The sequence below is a fragment of the Rhyacophila brunnea genome, unplaced genomic scaffold (genome assembly GCF_057557595.1).
Source record: "Rhyacophila brunnea isolate RB1 unplaced genomic scaffold, BYU_Rbru_1.0 scaffold_2, whole genome shotgun sequence".
Lineage (NCBI taxonomy): Eukaryota > Metazoa > Arthropoda > Insecta > Trichoptera > Rhyacophilidae > Rhyacophila > Rhyacophila brunnea.
This window is the reverse complement of record NW_028232859.1, coordinates 53,636,814-53,657,247: the sequence shown is the minus strand read 5'-3', so window position 1 is coordinate 53,657,247 and position 20,434 is coordinate 53,636,814. Positions and strand designations below refer to the sequence as shown.

Sequence of the window (20,434 nt, the reverse complement as noted above, 5' to 3'; positions counted from 1 at the left end):
TTGGATTTGATACCAACTCGGGCCTCTCCAGATACACAGAGACATCTCCAAATGGGGACCATACGGGGGTGTAACAAAAAGTATGAGGAAATGTTCAAAATTAATATTCTCAACTCCATTTAACGTGGAGGTGGAATCAGCGCCTCCAAATTTACAAATGGAGCTAATAGAACTGCAATCAAGCATAGAGTTGCATGTTCGAAGGGAATGAGCTTGAGTTTTATCAGAAATATATCCTCGAAGATAAATTTTCAAAGTTAAAACGACTGACAATGTGCATTACAGCAGCATTTTGGGACTACATATCGCTGCAAATCGTTCTTTCCGAAAAAACGAAGTGTCGCAGCGGGTTTTTTTTAATATGTGTGGCCCACCAAACGGGTTTAGCACCCCTGGTCTACATTCTACACAAATAATCAAGTGTCATAATCAGTTAATATTTACAATTTTCGATTTTTTTAAATGTCACAATGATTTTATCTTTTTTTTGTTTGATTTAAGAGTGAGTAAGAGAAATGAAAAGATTACATGTAGTCTTTTTGTCATTATTGTCGATAACACGCAATGCCTACAAATTATTATCTTATTAATATTAGTACCTATCTGGATAGGTAATATTATTATTAACGGTCATGCCGAATATCACACTTCTTCTTTTTCTTTTGTGCTATAGCAGTGGTTATCAACCTGTTCATAAAATGATAATCAACAAAATCAAAATATCAACACCTTATATTATATAAATGAAACAGGCAGATAAGGCTATAAATACTTATGTTCAAATGCAGATGTGTCGATGTTAGATTAGTCTTAACTGCCTGATGCATAATTTGTCGACGTTATGTATGAAACTAACTAGTTAAGAATGCAATTCGAGATGAAAGAGGTATGACAGATAAAAAATCAGTTACTAACATGGCAACGTTGCATACACATGATATTCCAATTATGAAAGGAAGAGTCGAGACTTTAGACCTTAGTCGAACGTTGTTTTATAATTTTTTTGAATATGGTCGGTGGACTTTTTTACTCATCTTATTACCCTGTATTTTCTGAATTGTCTTGAATGTTTAAATAAGAACGGGGGGTGGCGAATCCAATTAACAAGAACATGAATGGAGAACGGTTTATATTTTACAGGGGATGATTACAGTAAGTGTAAAGTTTACAATATTCAAGTAGATTGACTTAACTAGATAAGCGTTAAAGCTTAATCCCACGTCTACTGCGAGTGGGCTATGGCTCTAGGCATCGGCACCTATTACCTATTACCGTGTTAGGTAGTATGGGCTGTTAACTGGACTTGCGTTCTTAGAATTTGGTGTCCTGTAAAATGTTTTTTACACACCTTATGCCTATTTTGGACATTACTTATAACGTTATAAAAATAAAACGTAGGTAATATCAATATTTTATCTAAGTAGCAGCCAACTTCTTGTTATAAGGCCGTCAGAAGTCGGATTAGGTTTCAATTTAGTGGATGTTAATAGTTATAATAATGTTTTTTTTTTTAATTCAAAAGAACATCGGTTTTAGTATGAATATGTATACCTAATTAACTTGAAATCCTTTTTACTTGTAAGTATCATTTTGGCCTTTGATATTGTGGCCGCACCAAAGCTCGATTCAGTAGTGCAATGAACAATATAGACATCTATAAACAGAACAATCAGTTAATGGTAGAAATTACAAAAATAGTAAGACTAGAAAAGGTGTTAGAAGTAAAGTGAAACCAAATGTAATGTTTGCTAATTTAAAAGTAGAATCAAACTCCGACAAACTGTATTGTTTGACAAAACACATGGAAATGATGTAATAATAAAAAAAATGTGATAATTAAAAATATCCACATGTTAATTATTAATTTCATGATTATTTTCAATGTGTTTTATTCACCTGATCCGTGCCGCGGACGAATTAACTTGCCAAAGCATGTATGTCGCGTCAGGCCACGGACGAATTAACTCGCAGGTTCTTGTAAACGTTATAACTTCTGAATAAACATTCTGTGTATATTTTCTAAACAATATTTCTCATTTTAGTGTGAAAATATTCACGATAAACTTGATAAACATGTTGTGTTGGTAAGTTTTCACAAATATTTATCATTCCGTTCCTATTTCATATTGTTCAAAGGATTTATTTTATTCCGAAAATAGCTGGCATACAAGTGTCCACCTAGTAAAAATTGGCTAGCAGTGATACGGTTAATGCCTGTATATGCAAAATTTTATTGGGAGTGGGAGGAGGGAGTCGCGACTCAAAAAAGTTTGAATAAAGAAGATAATAAAATTATATTGAATTGCTCTTATAAATTTATGAATAATGGAATGCACTTTCGTAGGAAGAACATAATTTTATTATTTTCTGCCTATTTTATATACTGCCACCTGTCTTGAGAGATAGAAATAAAAATATTCTTTTTATTTGAAAACATTTCATAAATTTTTCTTTTTTTCTATTGTTATAGTTACCTAGGTAATACATTTTATTATCACCATTAATGTAATATTTTACATATTTTAACCATATTTTCAATTACAACTGGTAGATGTCACCAATAATGATTCGAGTCTTTACTACTTAAATAATATTTGTTCTGTCGAAATACCTGGCCAATCTTATCATCATTATCTTATCTTATCAAAGCTATTACGAACACTGCTTCTTAGATTGATAATTCATTTTACCTGTTTCAGTCAACCACATGGGCGTGATATTTATATTATTCTTTACTTAAATAAAAAAATGTGAAAGTGTCAATAAATAAAGTTCATAGCAATAATATCGGTTATTTTACAAAGAAGTTTTCTAATTTTCTAATTACCTACAGTAATTCCTGAGTGAAAATTAATAACAATGAAATAATAGTGTGAACAATTTGTGTTATTGAAAATATTTTTAATGCGAGCAAAAAACAGTGCCCCAATAATCTGTATATCAGCTATTTTTTAAATTGTTTTACAATATTTTTCATTCGTATATTTAATATTGAATTAGGAATTAAATCTACCTATAACGTGTTTTTAATATTATAATTATGCTTGAATTAAATTCCCTATTTACTCTTACAAAATATCTACATCTAATTTAATTACACAGATGGTGACTTATTAAATAACACTGGCAGTCAATCCACTATTTTTGTGATCATGTCATTCACTTGACTATAATAATTTGAAAAGCAAAGTCGATTCATTTGGGGGTATATTAAAATAAATAGTACGAGTGTAGGGATATGATACTATTATCATTGTATTATTATTTGATATCTGCATCAAATCCAAGATGATAAGACCAATGTCTCTATTGAGAAGTGACTCAACTGAGTTACCTGAGTTCACTGCACCTGCCAGTAATATCAAAGCAGGTAAAGAAATCATATTTTGTACACAAGTGTTTGTATTGAAGTATGCAATTGATAGTCATTTCAATAACACAATATGCTGAAAGGTATTTCCGGTAAACTTTTTTATTGCTAAATAGTGAGTAGCAACATTTCAATAGGTGTGTCATAACATACATTTTTAAAGCTTCTTTGTTTCTATTGTGAAAGAATTTAACACTAATTTATAGTGTTATATGCAACTTTTCCCCTAATTTTTCTATTGTGTGTGCGGATCATCAACGCGTCTGAGCAGTGGCGTAACTAGGGGTCAGTGACGGACCGTTACCCGGTGCGGTAAACTTACATCTCCCCCTACAAACACACACATACAATTTTTCATTAAGCCGGCTCGCACATCACAACTCGCCTCGTGTGCCTAACCGCCATAAATCAAAGCTCCCGAGAACGGGCAGGCGGTGTTCCTTGATAAAACCTCGCACATCTGCCTAGCGATATCGACATTTGCCGCATCGTGGCTGCTCTGAACGCGGCGACAGTCTGGAGAGAAATGGCCGTTTGTGCAGCTGTGCGCTTGCGCGGAGTCGACTTTATTTAGATCCAACATGCAGGCTGTATGACATGCGACATGTTGCATCTGCGGATCGTCTCGCGTTGCAGTTGCATCGACCAATCTGTGAAGCTCCATTTGATAACGTTTGTTTCTTGGTTTACGATGACGTCACATCGACGAATTCGTCGTAAGACGCATGTGGCGAGTTCTGATGTGCGAGCCCTCTAAAACTTAAAACACTGATTTTTGGCACAAACACTTTATACTGTTTAAAAAATATTGTAAGAACTGTGATGTTTTCACAATAAGGACCTACTATGAGACTGTACTGACAATGTTTCTTGTAAGTTGAAACATGTCATAGACTAAGAAATGTAGAGGACCCGGCACATAGGTGGTCATTGATAAACACTAAAATATGTATCTTCTTTTCGTATACTTTGGCACGCGACAGAACGGGACAGATATAGTGATCCTGCTCGACGTAAAATTTCATTTGTGTGTTCGCGTTAGTCGCACCTGACCTTCGTCTTCCGAGAAATGAGTCGAAGAATTGTGCATGTGATGGTTTCGTGCAATCGAGCAAAACTAAAATCTGTCAAAGGAAACTTTCTTTTAGAACATTTTGGTTGGTCATATGCACACATTGGTTATATGTACATATTGCTTTTGAGGAATTTTTGATATTCAAGTTGAAATTAAGATAATGCCGTTTTAACTTTTTACATAATATTCCTACTTTATGCCACCTACCAGAGTTAAGCGCATTGTTTTTCTAATGGGTGGCTCATGGGTTCGAGCTGAGATGATTCAGATTTGAATATATTCATTATTAGTCCTCGACTCCGTCCAAGTGAAACAAGGAAAGAGAAAGTAGATAGATATGCATTACAAAAAAATAGACTGATTTGTATTATTATGTGCTTGATTTTTATGTGCGTGTTTCTCAACTCGTGCCTTGCATCATATTATTGCATTATTTTCGAAAAAATCTTTTGAGATGTTAAGAATTGACATAAAAGTCTTTAACAACTGTAACAGGCTGTACAAGTTTCTTCAATATTGGTCTAGCAGTTTTTGAGTTATAATATCCCACAAATGGATATATAGACATTCCAATTTTATTATTACTGTAAGTATTATAATATCGTCACCGTTCAGGCAAAAGTCACCAACCCAAAAAACATCATTTTGAGATATCGCAATTTAAAAGTGTGGAGATGAAGGAAAAATCAGATTTTAATGTTTTTAAGATTTTATCTATATTACATGATTTTTTTATGTTTTCTTAATAAATTCTTTAGATTGCTTTTACTTTTTGATGCTAATTAATACATCTGCATATCTATTCTATACACAAGACTGCTTTCGGCAGCGACGGCAGCCATCTAGGGTAGGTTTGTATCGATGTATTAGCACTTATTGTAACCATTACAATAAGTTAGCCGCCTAAGCACTCTAAACAGTCAAAACTGTCTATCTCGCTCTAAAATTTAGCATAGCCAAGAGAGGTGCTGTTAAAACATAGCACTTATTGTAACAATTACAACTAACTTTTTGTAATTTTTACAATAAGTGCTAATACTTCAATACAAACCTACCCTAGATAACTGCCGTAGCGGCCGAAAGTAGTCTTGTGTATAGAATAGATGCGCTGGAAGGTTTTGAAGGAAGGCAAGGTGGCTAAAATGTGGTTTGGTGACTTTTGCTTGTTAATAATCTGGACCAAAGTGATCTTATTATGACAAGCTAAAGTAACTATTTCGGTTTAGTTATTTTTGCCTGTTCCAGACGTATTAGAAGTTTTCAAATGATCAGTAAAAGTCACCATAAATAGTTAACCTTAAATTTTCCAGAATGTTTACCTGAAAGTCATACCTGAAAAGGCTGAAGGAGTTATAATTCTTTTAAAATACCCAGTTTATTTTGCATTATTCTAGATATGTCATCTTCATTAATGTTACATCTATCAGAGGAAACAGCATTTAGTTATAGTAAATAATTCAATACAATTATTATTATCCTTAATACTTCATTTGTTTACTTATTCTATGCTTATTAAACCACAATTGTCATTACATATTATCAGATAAAAGGGGCTATACCGGATAATAAAAATCCTAATTTTTGTTTTTACCAGGTGTGATAGATTGTGGGATTACTGCTCTGCCATGCTGTCTGCCGACATGGTTCCACAAGTTCGCCACTCCCAACGTGTTCCTGGTGGCCTACGTCTTTCTTGGAATATGTCAAGGATCTCTTCAGGCGTATTTTGCCGCGACCCTCAGACATGTGGGAGAAATATTTCAATACTCACCCGATATCCTAGGTTTGTTTAAAATATTGCCTTTTTGTTGTAAAAGATTTGATAAACCGATATAATCTTGAACTAACGATGTGTCTTTTTCAGGTTTCTATACACTATATTTATATCTAGTTGGATTTGTTACAATGTAATCTAAATTAAATGATAATGTAATCTTAAATATCTTGATATCCTTGTACATTATCAACCATAATATAGACTTAACGGCTCGATTTCATCCTTCTCATCATTCAGCACCACGCAGAGGCTGCGGATATGGAAACCGTGGCATTCTTGATAAAGGTCACCCATTTAGAGAGAGTTTTACCTCTTCTACCTGACATGACTATGAGTTTTCTCAGATTGTCATCCTTCTTGTGGGCTATGTGACCAAACAACTGGAGAATGCGGCGCAGGCAGACTGAGGAGAGTCTATCTCGAATATCTAAAAGTCGTTTGACTTTTTTGCCATCCACAAAATTCTCAACATCATCTACCTCCAGCACTGCATTTCACTATCTTTACATTGCGTACCTTTCTCTCACTATACTAGTCAAGTTTCGGAGGCATGAATTCAAATTAGGAAGACTAGAGATATGACTAGATGTGATTTAGTTACTTTGGTAATGTTTTTAGTCTTCTACATTGTTAGCAGTTTTGATATAATTTTTTTACCGTTGCTATTTTCCTTTTGACGTCTGCCTAGCATCCGCTTTTATCCAATTAGATATTCTATCATAAATTCAATAAGTATTACGTTATTAAATTTTATTGTTCCAGATTGGTTATTGGTTTCCCATAATCTGTTCTTGGCAGTGTTCGGAATGGCAGTTGCGCACTGGGGGAACAGAATCCACCGAGCTGCTTGGCTGGGTGGCATCACATGTCTTCAAGGAGCTGCTTGCTTTCTCATCATGATCCCATACCTGACGCATAGATCAGACCCACATTTTACAGGGGTTCTTTCGCCGACTAGTAAGATATTCATAATTATCTTAAGATCTAATGAGTGGATCAATATTACATTATATACAAATGGTCAAGGTTGAATCATTGATAAACAAAAAAAACAATAATTGTGTAGCTGAATTTCAAAACCCGCTATAACACTTTCATTATTTTGAGAAAATCAATAAAAAGTTTTTGAATATTACCTACACATAGTGTTATAGCGGGAATTGATAGACGCATTGATTTTGTTTCATAAATGACAGTCAATCGTAGCGGAGTCGATAAAATGTTCGTGTAGAGATTAATAAAGTGTTTTAACGGGTTTTATGATTTAGCGACACAATTATTAATTTTTTTTTTTTTTTGACAATGTCCGATCCTGATAAGATCATATGGGCCTCCACAGAGTGGAAGTTTGTATTGACAGATTTTGTTTTTTTACGAGAAATGGATGTCAGCCACTTGCTCAACCTATTAGGTCCATACCCTGACACACACAAATTGAAAAACAATATGTGTACTTGCGAGACCCAGGATTTGAACCTGGGACCCACGGCTTTATAGTCCAACGCTTAAGCCGCGCGGCCACCGTGGGTTATAAATTATTAATTAAAAAAAAAAAAAACACAGAATAGTCACCCTTTTACACCTTTCACCCAATTATTTGTAATGGACAAAATGATTAAATTTCAAACGTTAATAATCAAATTACCAACGTTAAGAACTGAATTGAAACAATAGATAGATACATAGCTATGGCCTGTACAATCTTTCGGAAACATCTATTTCATATTTAGTTTCTATAAATGTTTATTGTGATAGCCTGCAAGATTTTGAATGTTTCGAAATATTAGGATTTTTATTTTTGCCGCTAAGATAACATTACTTGGAAACCCAAAAGTTAATGTGTTTGGACATAAGTAGTCATATATTTCGTTTGTTTGACCAAGAGCTTTATAGTAAAATTTCAAAATCAATTATAAAAAAGCGATATGTTCACTTATAAAAGAAATCATTACTATCAATAGTTGTCCCAGTTCAAAATTAAAAAAGTACTTTATGTTAGATTTATCACACCAAAAATGATTATTTGAAACATTCTAATGATTGCTTAAATTTCTACATTTGAGGATTCATGTCAGTGGCATATTATAGATAGTGGACAGTCTTAATAATATAGAAACATTGTCTGGTTCCAGTTCCAAATCTTTGCAAAGATCATAGCAACGTGACTACCGGCTCCTTGGAGATTGTTCCCGACGAGAAGGAGTTTTGCGTGACAACGTTAGTTGTTCTCTTTGTTCTCCAACTCGTCATTGGCCTGGGAAACGCTTCTTTTCATGCTCATGGATTTTCATATATCGACGATAACGTAGACGAAAATAATAGCCCTGTATATTTGGGTAAGAACATTGAAATACAATTGTATTGTTTCTTGCATTATTACATAGTGTCGCATCAATCTCTGAGCTACTCACAATAGTATGGGGTACTAAATAATAAATAAACTACGGTTGCAATCAAAGTCCTCTATAGTCAGGCAACAACACGAAACTGCGAGTTCAAATTTTAGTGCTAGTTATTATTTATACTTTGAATACAATGCGGTAACTATTTTCGATTGAATATTTCATTTGTAAAGTGTTACCGTTTCTTTTCATTATGAAATAATAATAATATACCACAAATTGTAATCAAAGCATAAGCATTAACGGTTTTTTGGTGAAATACTTCACCATGATTCCAAGAGATGGCATTGTGTGCACCTTATATTAAATTATTTAACATAATCAATGTAATGAGTGTAAAGTGCAATAGAATAGTAGTGGCGAACCTGCCGGAAAAAAATTAACTACGCCGCGCAGAGATTCATTTTCAGATTAACCGACTTTGACGACCTGTCAAATAGTACCATAAAATTACAATATCGCGTCTTGCTTACTCTTGAAGAATGAGATTGGCGAGACAGTCAGCATTTTTACATGTATACAGTTATTATCGCGATAGTTTAAAATACACACTATTAGTGCAAGTAAATCCATGTATGTGTACAGGCGCTAAAATACTATAGCTTCTTTATGAAAAGTTAAGTTAAGCTGTTAGAAGTTAAGCTTAAACTGTTTGCGTTGTTGAAAAACGCTTGATTTATCACCATACACTAGATGAGAATTTTACAAGCTGGATGCCTATTCAAAAATGCTGTATCTCGCTAAGTATAACACTATGGTGCATAAAAAAATTGTTTCATTAACATACTGCTTGTTACTGGAGCAAGAAAATACTATCAACTTATGTATTATTTAATTTAAAAATTACAGCCCTGGCAGTTTCTATAAGGATGTCATCCTTTCAATTTGGATCATACGCAGCGTGGGCTTTCATGCGGAGAGAAGACATGTGGTGGATCGGATATCCGTTCATCGGTACATTGCTCATGATATCCGGAACATTTGTTGCCATGTTCCCTTTCAAATTGCTGGGCACCGTGGTTAAACAGACTGCTGCTTCGATTCTCGATATCGCTACTGGAAACTCGATGCAGAGTATTCAGAACGATGAAGATGAGGACAACCCAAAGAAAAGTAAGCCATAATATTTACTACTTGTGGCTTTGCTCGGGGAGAATACTGCTACTTTGGAGTTTTGAACCATATGCTCCACTTTGGGAGTAGAGAATGAGAGACGAAAATACAATAAAATTGTTGAATATGTACCTACATTTTTATTTTCTGGAATAGTCGATATTTTTATGAATATAATGAAATATAGGTAAGTACATTACAACTATAGTTATTAAAAAAAATTCTTTCACACAAAAATAATGCGAACTGGCTTATCCTACCGGGTGTGGTATAACAGAGGACAGATCTCGAGTGTGTGGAATAATATGGGATAAATTTAAACTCATTGTTAAAGATTATATTATTTTCAATCCCATGTTCGATCCTACGAAGATTATAATATGTACCTCCTCAAGGTGGAGGTTGTATTAACACATTCGCGGACACAATGTCTATGAACGTCGTATTCTGTGAGATGTGATTTCTTCTGTAGAACGAAATACGACACGACGTTTATAGAAATCGTATTTTGAATTGAAACGATATGTTCCCTGTACTTGTGTCACAGTACGAACATATCGTCTATTCAATTCTTAACTATCCTAAACGCCAAATCATAAAATGTGCAGGAAAGCGAAATTTAGAAATTATGAACCTATATATACTTAATTCGATTTAGTTCTGTAATATCGAAATATTAAAAAATCATTTTTTGTGTTTCAAATTAAAATACATTTTGGGGAATTTTTTCCAATTTCAAATTTATGAAAAATTCAATACATTGGCAAATAATGTCACTTAGGATACTTAAGAAGTGGCATGAAAATAATTGTTTCTTAAATTCAATATAATCCTATGCATTTAGGTTTATACAGAAATGTTGAAAATTTCATAGAGAATCGATTGATGTAATAAAACGTATTTCGAAAAATTGGCGTTTAGGATAGTTTAGAATTGAATAGACGATATTTGTATTAGATAATGTCGTATGTTAAGATTTCATCTCTATATACCTACATATTTATCTAAATCGAAAAATTTAAAAAAATTTATTACATTAATTTGCCTGCGAATGTGTTAACAGATTTTCGTTTTTTTATGAGAAATAGATGTTAGCCACTTGCTCCATTAATTGGGTCAATACTCTGGGTCCAATACCAATTGAAAAAAATGCATGTGAATTAATTTTTCGCCAGACCCGAAATTCAAACCTGGGACCCACAACATTATAGGCCCGGCACATTACCGAATCGTGGGTGTCTGTATCATAATATTATCAATTAAAGTTTGTCACGTAAACGAAACGCGCATTCAATATTTGAGGACAGTCAGTGAATTTTGTGTCCTGTGCCCTTTTGAGTTATGGCCTAAAGTAATAAAGTGATTCAAAACCTTGGTCCATGGAAATTGGCTTTCAATTCACATTTCTATATGTTCTGTGGAGAAAACTCATACTACATTTTGATGATGAATGCATGCATTTTCTTTTTGCCATGATGCCTAATTAGAGTAATGAGATATCACCGTTAGTTGTACCAATGAAACAATCACCGAAACACCGAGGTTTTTGAAAAATAAATATTTTGTGACCTCACCAGGCATTGAACCTTAAGTAATTATTATTTAAAATACCTTTAATAATATCCTGATCACTGCCAGAGCCAAGTTAACTCGTCAAAGCATGTAAGTCACGTCAGGCCATGGACGAGTTAACTCGTGCATTCTTGCAAATGTCATAACTTCTGAATAAACTGTTTGTGTATATTTTCTAAACAATATTTATCATTTTAGTGTGAAAATATTCACGATAAACTTGAGAAACACGTTGATTTTGTAAGTTTTCAGAAATATTTATCATTCTGTTCCTATTTCATATTTTTTAAGAGATTAATTTTATCCCAAAAATAGCTGGTCTACAAGTGTCGACCTAGTAAAAATTGGCTGGCAGTGATAAAGTTAAAAGTAAATTTGGTACTGTTCGGTTATACGGAATACAGCGGAAAACGCATTTTGAAAATAGCCGATAAACTGGATTATTTGTTAGGTTACCCTAACCAAACCTAACCTAACCTAACCTTACCTAACCCAACCTAACCTAACCTAACCTAAACTAACCCAAACTAACAAATAATCCAGTTTATCGGGTATTTTCATAATGCGTTTTCCTCTGTATTCCGTATAACCGAACAGTGTAATTTTTTTAAATGCATGTTTTGTAATTCTGCTACTAGAGACATCTGAATTTGATATTGAATATTTATTGTTTTAAAAATAAACTGTTTCTTTTTACAGAGTTCTGGGCATCCTTCAAAAGAATAATCACAAACGAAATTGTTGTTGTGAATACTCTTTCAACTGTCTTCATGTTTGTGGCTCTAGACAATTTCCAAGCATTAGAGTCCCAGTATATGGAATCACAATATTACATTCCTAAAGTCGGTGTAGGATTTGAAGATCCCTGGACCTCGAGACTGCTGACAAATATTCTCAAGCCGCCCATCGTCGCCCTCACAATCCTCGTATCGGGCCTGGTAATCGCCAAGTATAAACCTAGAACCACGTTCCTAGCCGGATGGAGTGTCATTATATCGTTTATTGTGGCGATTGTATACATTTCTTATGTATTTATTGATTGTGAGAAAAATACAATCAGCGGTGACTATAAAGGACAGTTGACGAGTCCCTATTGCAGTCATCATTGCAATTGCGCTCAGACCAGTAAAAGGTTTGAACCGGTGTGTCCAAAGAACTCTTCCAAGACTTTCTTCTCTCCGTGTCATGCCGGATGCAAGGAGATAATCGTCATTAATAACATAAAGTAAGTTAGCATGTGAATTTTAAATTCTACCAAGCATTATTGTAGTAACTTGTTAAAAACTGTAATTTGCAAACTAATAAATTCAATTGAAAACACTGTTCTAATGAAAGTCAAAATGATGTATTCAATTATTGTCACGATTGACATAATATTGGTAATTTGATATTCGCCTTAACATAGGATGTACGTGATATGACAGGTGATTTGTAGTCCTCAGATAGGTGCTGTGATGTATTAACCAGAATATGGAAATCATACTATAATTACAGTATTTTGGCCCACATACCAGTGGTGAAGGGTGGGGGTAGGCTGTTAAGGTCTGACGTAAATAGTGCACATTAAACTTTTTAAGTTTTTGTTGAATTAAGAATACATATTATACATATTGTTGGTTCATTTTTTTTTTCATTAAGCCCTGTCTAAACCAAATTATAATAGATAAAAAATATTTTCTATCTATAAAATATCCAAAGCTATGTATGATTTCATATATCGTCGGTCTCAATTAAAAAAGTCGGATCTGCAAAATGCTATTTTTCAGTACGAGCAAGCAAAGATGTTTCATCAAATATCATTTGTGACCTATTGCTTGCCATAATGAATAAAAATACGGGTTATAGAAATTTTTCTAAACGTTTATAAAAACACCCGTCTGTCCGGTGAACATAGCAGCAACTGTCAGATCCGACGCATTTTGCTCACCCACGCCCAGCCAACAATGTCGGTTGGTAAGAATCGACATTGTTATCGGACACTCTCGGTAGATCTGTCATTTTTAACTTGAATATCTCGAAATTTTTCAAACAAACAAAAAAAACTATGATTGTGGTATAAATGTTTAAAGTGTTTAAATAACTTTTACGTAATAATCCGAAAATGACAAAATTTCAGATCCGACTTTTTTAATAGGGACCGACGATATGATATGACATAATTTTAGATATTTTATGGAAAGATGAGTATTTTTTGACTATTAACTATTATGGCTTGGTTTTGGCAGGGTAATTGAATTTTTAAAACTAACTAACACCGTGTGTAAATTGTAGTCTTATTTCAATGAAAACAAATATGTATAACTGACAAAGGTTAGTGTGCACTATTTATAGCGAATCTTAACAGCCTACCTCCACCCTTCGCTACTGCTAGGTACATAATACTTTGTAAATTGTAATCTTATTTCAATGAAAACAAATATGTACGACTGACAAAGGTTAGTGTGCACTATTTATAGCAAATCTTAACAGCCTACCTCCACCCTTCGCTACTGCTAGGTACATAATACTTTGTAAATTGTAGTCTTATTTCAATGAAAACAAATATGTACGACTGACAAAGGTTAGTGTGCACTATTTATAGCAAATCTTAACAGCCTACCTCCACCCTTCGCTACTGCTAGGTACATAATACTTTGTAAATTGTAATCTTATTTCAATGAAAACAAATATGTACGACTGACAAAGGTTAGTGTGCACTATTTATAGCAAATCTTAACAGCCTACCTCCACCCTTCGCTACTGCTAGGTACATAATACTTTGTAAATTGTAGTCTTATTTCAATGAAAACAAATATGTACGACTGACAAAGGTTAGTGTGCACTATTTATGGCGGATCTTAACAGCCTACCTCCACCCTTCGCCACTGGTACCTAGTAGTACTGAGTCCACATGGTTTGTTAATAATCAGGACAGTTTCACCCGCTGCAAGGGAAACTGGTGAACTAAACCAGTTGATAATGTTTCTTTGAAGCAGACGAAAAGGGTTATGATTGTTATTAAACTATGTAGATGGAATTAGTACTACAAATTGTTTTGTTTTAATTAATTTTAATTGGTTTCTATAAGTCATTGTTTTCAAACAATTTATATATTGTTTTAGCGGGTTTCGATAATAGATTTTATATGTTTACGAAGGCCGTGTAGAGAAATGAAAATAATTGAATGAAATAACCTTTAAGAATGGGTAATTTTATTGTTATTGTTGATATTTTTAGAGTTTTCGGAGAGTGTAGCTGTGGTGATTCTGTTTCTTGGACTGCGCCCATTCCCACGGTCGCGACAGATGGAGCCTGTGACAATGCAGAATGTGCAATCCACTGGAGAGTGTTCCAGGCCGGAACTGTTCTGACGGCAGCACTTATAGGTATAAGAGATAACACCCATTAATTCATCATCATCATTAGTTTGGATCAATAAACTGCCGGATGAAGGCCATTCTAAGTTAATTTCATTCTTTTAAATAAATAAAAGTTTATTTGGATTATATTTTACTATTAACATCAAAATTATTAAAATGAAACATTATGTGTGTTTTTATTTCATTATGAAATTGATTCTTCTGTCTTTTTTTCTTGAAAGAAGGTCTATCACCTTTTAGTTGCTCTTGATAGCTGTCGCGCCGCGTATCGCGTCTAGCTCAGAGCTGCTGTACCAGACAACGTTCACATCACGAAAATACTGCCAGAACGGCAGTACCAGACTAAGCTCCTAGCTGCCAGCCCCGCTGCCCGCGCCACTCCTTTGCCCATTCGAGCATATTCCATCGAAAATGGTACTGCATAAAATCACATGATGCATCACTTTCTGATATTAGTATTGCGGTGTATGATAATTATTGGATGTATCGGTGCGCGGGCGAGCTTAACACGCTTAAATAATATTGATATTTTCATATAATATACATAAATTTAGGTATGTATATTATAATATTACATTTTTCTCAATTTGCTTAGAGGTGCTGCAGTTCCGCAGTGCATATGGACGAGCCGCCACTGCGTATAACTTAACTATGTAAAACTAATTTAGAAGAGATCTTTATTTAGCTATTTATGTATTTTTTTCGACTTATACAAGGTATAAATGAGAACTCTGTTATTCTGGGCAGTGTTGACCTGTGTGTCCCTGATAAATAACTATCTTAGAAATAGAGAGTATAAGTTGTTGGTCACTTACTCAACCTATTAGGTTCATACTCTGACTCCAAACACACATTGAAAAATAGCATGTAAACTTTTGCCAGACCTGGGTTTCGAATCCGGGACCTACGAAATTATAAGCCGTCAGACATGACATCAGCATAACCACTCGGCAGACGCCGTCTATGGTAGTAAGTAAGTAAATTAGTATGTTTGCTACTAAACAAAACGTAATATGGATTTCCATAAAGTGTAGTTTCGAAAAAGTGGTCAGTATATTTTCTACTATAGTTACCATGTTCAATTGTGTGTAGTATATGAGTCTCGTATTAGCAGACTTATTTATAAGAAAATGTTGCTAACCATTCGCCCCAATCTATTAGGTTCTTACGCTAACTTGTTCAAATACACGCTGAATGTTGTCATCCGCATACATAGTACAAATAAATCATTAATGTCTAATCTATGATGTTTGTTTAAATTGTTCCAGCTTCTGGACTGGTTGGAAATCTTCTGATAATACTCAGGTCCGTGGCACAATTCGACAAAGCGATAGCAATCATGTTTGAACTCTGTGTGACGGCCATTGCTGTTCATATTCCCGGGAAACTTATTTACGAAGCCATTGCTGGTTAGTCAAAAAAGATGTCTCTTTAATCATCAGCTAACTTAACTGTTTTCAAATAGCCTTGGATGAATTTAGTTACATCACAGAGACTACAACCTATTTCTGCCTTCTACCAATTGTGAGGTCCAGGAATGTACACAGGAAAACTAACATACCGATGTACAATCATCCGTAGAGTAGTATTTCGGATCATATTTGTGAGGATTGTCAAGCTAATGAATAGGTTCGAAAGGTCAATAATATATGGATGATATGGATACCAGCAAATGATTGAGGTATATTATGGAGAGTTGTGTATAATCTGAAATGAATTATATAAATTTTTAAAAATTTGAAAATTTCCGGGTATAAATTATGCAGAGATTTTAGGTATCCAGGAGCGTCGGCACGCGTCCTAACACAGGACTTAACTTGTTTTCAATATTGGTTTGTCGCTGGGTTCCTGTAAACCGACAAGAACTGTGTTTTTTTGACATGAATTTTATCTCAGTACTATACAACCTAAGAAGTTGGTTGGTCTTTAATATACGGCCATATATTTTTTGATACAGCATCTCACGGTGAAATGTGATACGGCGAACTGCATACGTACAAATTTTTGGACACGCTTTTTGTGCCGCAGAATATTAAAGCAAACATTGGTTGCACCAATTAATGAGTGCCACAGGTAGGCGTCGCATGTTAAACAATATCCAAACAAAAATCCTCCCCCTGCGCGCGCACCTGATTTTAAAAATATATAAATAAAACTGTATATTTGGCAACGCTTATTATGTGTCAACTCATAAACAAGATTTATCAGATAAGATACCTTGAATATTTTCTCAATTTTACAGATGCCACATGCCTTTATCAAACCGCAGACAAGCAAAACTGCCTTCTCCACAATGGCCAATTCGGTGATGTGGTGTGCATCCTGACAGCCTGTCTCCTCATCGCCTCAGCCTTTGCAGATTGCGGCGTGTTGTACTACTCAAAGCATATCAAGATATTTCCTGAAGATGATTTTGTCATAGACGAGATACCGACCAGACAGGGGTCAATTTATGTCAGAAGACCGTATACCGAACCTGTTTCTGAGGATGGCGCCATGGAAATGAGGAGGATTTCAAGACCTAGGACTGGCCTAGGCTCGTCTGCCGAAGACGAGCCCCTTCAAGCTGAGTTACAGAGAAATCTAGTGGATGAATTAAGACAACGTAGGAGTACGCGTATTTGATTGAAGTATGTTAACTTTTTCGAAACAACCCAGGGTTTATTTAATGTTACAAACAACCAAAAATAATTATACAGACTAGTTGAAAAAAGATTTAAATATCAGTTACCATTTAGCTTCTTCTGTAATTAACATAAGGTTCAATTTGAGACTAGGTCTCCTCCACTACTTTCTTACCAGTCTTATGTATCTCGTCTCCAGTTTTTTTTTTGAGAAATACCAAGGCCAATATTTCTTAACAGTGTCTTCCCAATAGGCCTCTATTTGGGTTATCTATTATACTTGTCAGTGGCGAAGGTTTGAGGTAGGCTGTTGAGATCCGCCATAAATAGTGCAAACTAAACTTTGTCAGTCATACGTATTTGTTTTCATTAAAATAAGACTACAATTTACAGATGGTGTTGGTTAGTTTTTAAAATTCAATTAAACCCTGCGAAAACCAAGCCATAATAGATAATAGTCAAAAAATACTCATCTATCTATTCAATATCTAAAATTATGCAATTAAATCATATGTAATTTGAATATTTTATAGATAGAATAATATTTTTTATCTATTATAGTTTGGTTACGCAGGCTTAATGATTTTAAACAAATGAACCGACAATATGTGTAATATGTATTCTTAATCCAACGAAAACAAATATGTGTGAATGAAAAAGTGTGCACAATTTTGTCGTATCGTCCAAAATATACCAAAATTAATAGGCAGGGCTTAATTGATTTTTAAAAACTAACCAACACCATCTGTACATTGTAGTCTTAGTTCAATAAAAACAAATACGTATGACTAACAAAGTTTGATGTGCACTATTTATACAGCCTATCTCCACCCTTCGCTACTGCTTGTGTGTTTGGCATAAATTGCTCAACCTATCATTTCCATTTTATGACGATGTATAGTTTCGAATCTTGGTACAAGCAGTATAACTCTCGTTACGTATTCTTAAAGCTCTACCAGATGGCTCGATTTGACCTCATTGAACCACCCACATGCACTCGCGGGCGTAACAATTCGTGCGTTATCTAGATACAGATGACGTCACTGAGCCGTCCACATGCACTCGCGGTGTATCACCGGTACTCGCACGTAAAGTGCGGCGAGACATGCGCCATCTGAAAAAGCTCTTGATACTGTCGACTAGTTCCATTGTTTTGACAATTTTAGTGTCCATGACTCTATATTCAGTAATTGTGTGTATGACAGTTTTTTGCGAACAGATTTGTGTTTTCAACATAAATATTTATAGAAGTGAGAAATATGATTCGTTTTCTCTTGGGCAGGATAGGCGTTAATGATATGGGTTGTTTCTGCTTGTGGTACATCATCATTTGAGCTTTTCTAAGCAAGACTATTTTATGAATCAGCTGTACCCATGTCCTCCATGTCATCAATGATCTGAACTCTTTATAATATTAACTCCAAATGATTTCATTTAAGACAATGATGGATATTATTCTGCCTGAATATAGTGCTTTACTAAAGAATGGTTGCTTGTAAAAACAAAAAACATTTAACTGATTAATGTCTCTACATGAAGTAATATATCGGAGTTCTTCATATTATATTAGTAAATTATAAGCAAAATTTAATACCCATAGAAGTTTATATTGTGAGGTTACTGCGAAAAGTTGGTAAGTCTCGAAATCATGTTATAGAGTATTTGCAATTTGAAAGTTTGACGTGCCACATAAAATCAGGCACAATGCTAATTTCTTTATGCTTTATCTGCATGTTCTTTAATATCGGATGGCCTTGAATATTTTTCTAGCATACATATTTATATATAGTCACGTAATCTGTTGTTAACTAAAAATACTTACCTTAGACTTACCAGCTTTTGGCAGCAACCCCATTAATTATTTTTATGTAAATTTATATCTTATCTATTGAATTTGATATTTACCACAGAATGAATAGATGAAGAAACATTTTAAATTGGCCACAGCTGGGATTTTGTTTGCGTATATATATAATGTTAGCATCAAACGCGCAGGCTGAATCCCGGTTAAAAAATATTTAACCAGTGTGTGATATAATAAGTTAAAAATTGCACATATTTGTAATCATGTAGGTTTTTTTAGTACACATTATAGCCACAAAGCTTTAAAAACCAGAATAATTAAAGACTGCTTAATATAATAAACTAAAACCCAGAACCAAATCTATTTTTAACCTTTATACCAAAGCGCTTATGCATTACGTATGATATTTTGTTTCTGATATAGTGTGCAAGTTAAGGAAAAGAAATTACATGACCAACATTGTGTGCTGGGAACACTGAAAGATTACTTTAATAAAAAGTCACACTGTATCACCATTTTCCTTAATAATTTTATTTAATCTTCTTTCTTTAATATATACTACTAGCTTATTTGGGTAAATTGTTCATAATATAATGTTAAACCCACATGTAAGATACTAACTACAGAAATAACCTGTAAAAAGTATGGTAAGCAGGGTAATTTCTTCTTGTAGTCTGTTTTAAGTATGGTAGAACTCTGTCAGTTTTGCTGACATCTCTATGCTTAAATAAAGTACTGATAATTACGGAAATGGTTGTGCGGTGAGAATTTTGTACAAATATTATGTCGTCAATAATCCTCATCTACTTTTATGATCATCTTCATTTAGTTGTATTTATTGTAAAGACACTATATTGTCGGCTTGTTGCAATAAGTCATTAATTATAAAAATAATATTATCATAATGATTTTTCACTAGGTTAAGCCATAATTAATAAAGAATGACTTTTAAGGTGTGTGCGCATTACAAAATGAATCATCGTTTTACACATGGTGACTACTTTCATTCGTAGACTGTGACAGAGAATAATAGAAAATAATTTATGAGTCTAGGGGGCTAATGCGTAGTAATATTTATTTTAATAAGTGGGCTTATGCATTAATTAAAAAATAATAATTGATAAATTTGTAATTTAAAAAATGGCAACAATTTTGATTGCAGTAAGCTATGCTGCCGTGTTCTTGATTTTTTATGCATAATTCGATATGACGAAAATAACTTTTTGATGTACTAAAAACAACAAAAATACTGCCCATCGACTGCGAAGTTTCTGTATCTGTGGTTATTTTAACAAAAACGATACAGCCATTTTAGTAATTTCCCGTATCTGAACATTG

At 34.0% G+C, this 20,434-nt stretch overlaps 1 protein-coding gene across 2 annotated transcripts in view; it reads left to right on the top strand.

Moving 5' to 3' along the window:
* The window catches only part of Oatp33Eb (Organic anion transporting polypeptide 33Eb), a 76,948-nt gene extending 59,519 nt beyond the window's left edge, over positions 1-17,429 (top strand). The window contains exons 1-9 of one of the 2 annotated variants that reach the window (XM_085947744.1): positions 3,196-3,370; positions 6,040-6,228; positions 6,985-7,179; positions 8,355-8,558; positions 9,474-9,737; positions 12,009-12,534; positions 14,526-14,674; positions 15,937-16,077; positions 16,911-17,429. In XM_085947744.1, coding sequence (XP_085803870.1) covers positions 3,289-3,370; positions 6,040-6,228; positions 6,985-7,179; positions 8,355-8,558; positions 9,474-9,737; positions 12,009-12,534; positions 14,526-14,674; positions 15,937-16,077; positions 16,911-17,293 — 2,133 coding nt within the window. In that variant the 5' untranslated portion in view covers positions 3,196-3,288 and the 3' untranslated portion in view covers positions 17,294-17,429. Of the gene's footprint in view, positions 1-3,195; positions 3,371-6,039; positions 6,229-6,984; positions 7,180-8,354; positions 8,559-9,473; positions 9,738-12,008; positions 12,535-14,525; positions 14,675-15,936; positions 16,078-16,910 lie in introns of those variants that run through there. The other variant, XM_085947743.1, reaches the window with a different exon arrangement.
* The last annotated feature ends 3,005 nt before the right edge of the window (positions 17,430-20,434 follow it).